Source organism: Coregonus clupeaformis, chromosome 31, assembly GCF_020615455.1.
Source record: "Coregonus clupeaformis isolate EN_2021a chromosome 31, ASM2061545v1, whole genome shotgun sequence".
NCBI classification, from domain to species: domain Eukaryota; kingdom Metazoa; phylum Chordata; class Actinopteri; order Salmoniformes; family Salmonidae; genus Coregonus; species Coregonus clupeaformis.
In genome coordinates, this window is record NC_059222.1 from 308,943 (window position 1) to 313,415 (window position 4,473).

General features: G+C 40.8%; 1 protein-coding gene across 1 annotated transcript; it reads right to left on the minus strand.

Annotated features, from left to right (window-relative positions):
* Positions 1-3,284: 3,284 nt before the first annotated feature.
* Positions 3,285-4,473, minus strand: LOC121547942 (pentraxin fusion protein). Its single transcript, XM_041859344.1, has one exon. It carries the CDS (start codon positions 4,471-4,473, stop codon positions 4,006-4,008), a length of 468 nt encoding a protein of 155 aa, XP_041715278.1. The 3' UTR covers positions 3,285-4,005.

Consider the following 4,473-nt stretch of genomic DNA (forward strand, 5'->3'; position numbering starts at 1 on the left):
CCAGTTCTCGCCAATATCCAGCAACTTTGCACAGCCATTAAAGAGGAGTGGAAATACATTCCACAGGCCACAATCAACAGCCTGATCAACTCTATGCGAAGGAGATGTGTCGTGCTGCATTAGGCAAATGGTGGTAACCAGATACTGGCTGGTTTTCTGATCCCACAGCCCTACCTATTTTGTAAGGTATGTGTGACCATCAGATGCATATTTGTATTCCCAGTCATGTGAAATCCATAGATTAGGGCCTAATTAATTTATTTCAGTTGACCGATTTCCTTATATGAACTGTAAATCAGTAAAATCTTTGAATTTGTTTCATGTTGCGTTTTAATATTTTTGTTCTGTGTACATAAACGATTTTAACAATAAACATTATTAAAGTGACCAGGGTTCAATGACTATGTACATGGGGCAGCAGTCTCTAAGATGCAGTGTAGAGTACCGGGTGGTAGTCGGCTAGTGACTTTGTAAGGTGCAGGGCAGGGTACCGGGCGGAGGCCGGTTAGTGATGACTGTTCAAAAGTCTGAAGCCTGGAGATAGAAGCTGTTTTCAGTCTCTCATTCCCAGCTTTAATGCACCTCTATTGTTCTCTTGCTAGATGGTAGCATGGTGAACAACCCAGTAACCAACCAATGCATGTAAAATATAATACAATTAGATATGAATACTTTTTTATATTACTCCAAAAAATGTTTGACCTTATATAAATATTGGGAACTGTAATCGTGTTATACAGTATGCCTTGTTAGGATTAAACAGTCGTTGTTTTATGAGAACAATAGCAGGCTTAACATCCACATTTTAATGGGATGAAAATTTCTGCAAGAAAGCTCTTTAAAAATTATCCATCTGTTCATTGCTCACATGCCAGAGCTCACATGGATAGCTCGTAGCACTGTCTTGCTTATGCAAATATGTTTTGCCTGGAAATCTATTTGAAGTTGCTCGAAGGAATCCAGAACGGGCCTCCTTCTGTCTCCCCCACCGGCTCTGCGGGCCTCCATTGCGCCATCTATCTCCTCTCGTGTGGAAGACATTTCACCAGCTCACACACGCAGGGACGAGCCGCATGCGCCACAACACGCCGCCTCAGACGGCCCCACCATGGGCGATTATGCAGATCTCACAGGCCGCCGCTGCTGGCTCTCTCTGGCTCTGTGAGCATGACAAGGCGCCCCACAACTGTTTGCTCAGTTGTATAATACAAGCTATAGACCCTATTCAGAGGACAAAGAGTAAATAATTTAAGGCCTACTTTTTTATTAGAGTTGGCCATAAAGAGGTGAAATAGGCTCTACAAGCAATGTTTAGGGGTTGTAGGTGAACCTAACTTTTAGGTAAAAGGTCAAATATGTGACAATTTTTTAACATCAATTTGTGAAGTTTTTTGGTGACAAACTAACGGGATGAGACCAGGTTGTACATAATCCTATAAAATAATGTTTTAAACAAATATGCTGATAGTTGATTGTGTATAAAGGGTTTTAATTAGTAAAATAAAATTAAAATAGTGCCTCGATATCGAACAAAAAAACTAAAGGTTGACATTTAACATGCCATAAACCTAATGAAATATAATGATTTGTTCAGAAATATTCCAAAAATATTCTTAAATCACTCATCTCTACTACAATATGGGATGCATTTATAGTTAATTCATAGTGCATCCGATCTAAAAAATAATAATAATTTTAAAAAAAACTTTACTTAACTTAAAAGTGAACCTTCCATAAGTAGAAGTAAAGATGATATGGTGGTATGGGTAGGGGGTGTAGTGTTATGGGGGTCGGTGTGTGTGTGTGTGTGTGTATAGGCTGGAAGACAGCTAGCACTCCTCTTGGGCAGGGATGTGATTGGAGAAAAAGGAGGAGAGGAGAAAGAGAGCCATGTGGTTGGAACCAGAGGGCTGAGGAGCCTGCCTGGGCAGATGGTCCACAAAGGTGTTACCACACAGTGAGCGGGCAGCGCGATTGATGCATTGCAACATTCAAGAAGGTGGAACATTTGGCTGCTGACCCGCAGTCAGAACTCATTCGCCTTCCCTCCCTCCTTATTTAGCTGCTGCTGCGAGAAAGCCGACGGGACATTGGGTCCAAATAAGCACACACACACACACACACACACACACATTCGGAACGCTGCACTTTCCCACCCTCTGGGGAGCCTAGGCTGTGTGTTCACTGAAAACTTCTCCTTCCTCTCTAAGGAGGTGGAGGGGAGGAGGGAGAACATGTTCATAGTGAACAACAAGCATACTACTACAGTACATGGTGGCTACTAAGTCTGCACAGGGACTTGAGGAGACATGCTTTCTCTCAGTGGTCAACGTTACCAGGACTTTACCCTATACTACATTATTGTCACGTGAACAAAAGTCTATACTGTTTCTGTGGTGTTGTTCCTTTTGAGTTAGAACATCATTCACAACGTATAGGCTAATAAACATGTACATATGTACAATTTCATTTTAGAACAACAATTTAAAAGAAGAATACAAGTTAAAACAATGGAATAAAATATACCAACAAAATGTGACCTTGTGAAGGTCTCACCAGCATTATAGGTAGGCTATAATGCAAATAGGATGCTCAAAAAGTTCAATGACCTATTTTCTCTTAAACAACACATACTTTTAGTGATGCACATGCCAGCATTTAATTTCAGACCCAAAAGCATTCTTACATCAGTTTAAACATAGACACTTTATGAGGGAGTGTGCTAACCAAAGGCAACATTATGGCAATGGTTAAATATCGCACAGTTAAATTATTAAGTATAAAAATAATGAATCGTCCTTCTCTTTTATGCTTTAATTCACACCCTTTCACGCTCACTTGTTCGCTCATCCTGTTTTCCATAAAGAATTGTAAAAATAGGGTAACACTATTGTTAATTTTTAAGAATAAAATCAATATCAAATAATTAAAAGGACATGCTTGATTTTAACATTGCAGCTCTAATGTAAAACAGATTCAATTAAGCCATTAGTGGGAACAAAAGCAATTGAAATCTTGAGCATAAGAATGTCACACCATTTGTGTGTTTGTGTGAGGGGACACACACAAACACACTCTAACACACACATCATCATTTAGTTGTAATGTTTGTATAATTATTTTGTTGTATTGTTTGTATATCGTTGTATTATACATTTGTGGGACTGTCCTTGTGTATCAGTGCTTTGTTACTTGTCATGTTGTGTTTTTTGTGGACCCCAGGAAGAGTAGCTGCTGCATTTTCAAAAGCTAATCGGGATCCAAATAAACAAATATGTAATGTCTTATTCGTTGCTCACTGAATAAAGACTAGCATATACTGCCACCCTGTGGTTAATTCGGGTACATCAACAATTAATTCCATTGAAATTAGTGCTCACCAGCCACGTGACAAATGTATAAATCCCTAGGAGCCTGGCATACAAGGCCACATAAAAAAGAAAATCATGCTGAGAGAAACAAATACATAAGCTCTGTAACTAAATAACAGCTTAATTTTCATACTGTACGTAAATTGTACTGAACATTTATGATAATTAGCAGGTTGCAAGAGGCGACCAATAAACTTCTACTGTGAAATAATAGTTACCACATTTTCACATCTTGTTCCATAAGTTAACATAATGACTGCAATGCTTATCAAATATGGTTAATCTCACCATCCATGCAGTAGGTGAATGGACATACTGTATCCATCCTATAAATAGTGAATTTCTAAAGAATAATTGTGTTGAAAGAGGGTAGTGCTATACATGTGCCTGCCTGGTGAAGGATCTTTAGGAATCAACTGGTTTTGATCTGCATAGACTATTTAATGCTCACAAAATGTAAGTCAATAATTTCTTATGAACCACTGATATTTTGTGAGTGAGCATAGTTCATTGACTACATAAGGTGTGAAGGTGACTAAATCTAGAAGACCAAACTAAACAAAAAGGTAATTAGAAGTCCGGCACAGACACACAAATGGATCACATCCACATTTGTTCGCGATTCCACTCCGAGTCAGTCATCATCCACCACCATCACATTCCCGTTCAGCTGGTACTCAATGGTGGCCCAGTCAAAGATGTTTCCCTTGGTTATCTTATGTCCGTAATGCAGGGCTTGGATCTGTCTCCTCGGCAAGACATAGTCCCACATGTTGAGGTCGGTCACCTCCCCCACAAAGCTCTGCAAAGCCTCCAGGTCTCCAAGGTGTTTGTCCGCATCTTGCCCCAAGAGGACGGTCCCCTTGGGCCGGATAGTGTGGCCCGGCTTGTACACCTGGTAGGTACTGCGGCGGCCATCCACCCAGAAGGCAGCCAGCCCGGTCCGGGACTCCCAGGTGAGGCAGAGACTTGTTCTGAAGGTGATGGGCGGCAGGTGGAAGAAAGCGCCATCGCCGCTCAGGTAGAAGGTGACGCGGCCATCTTTCTCGCGCCACACGTTGAGCTCGTCGTAGTCAGGGGTGCAGTAGGCGAACAAAAACAT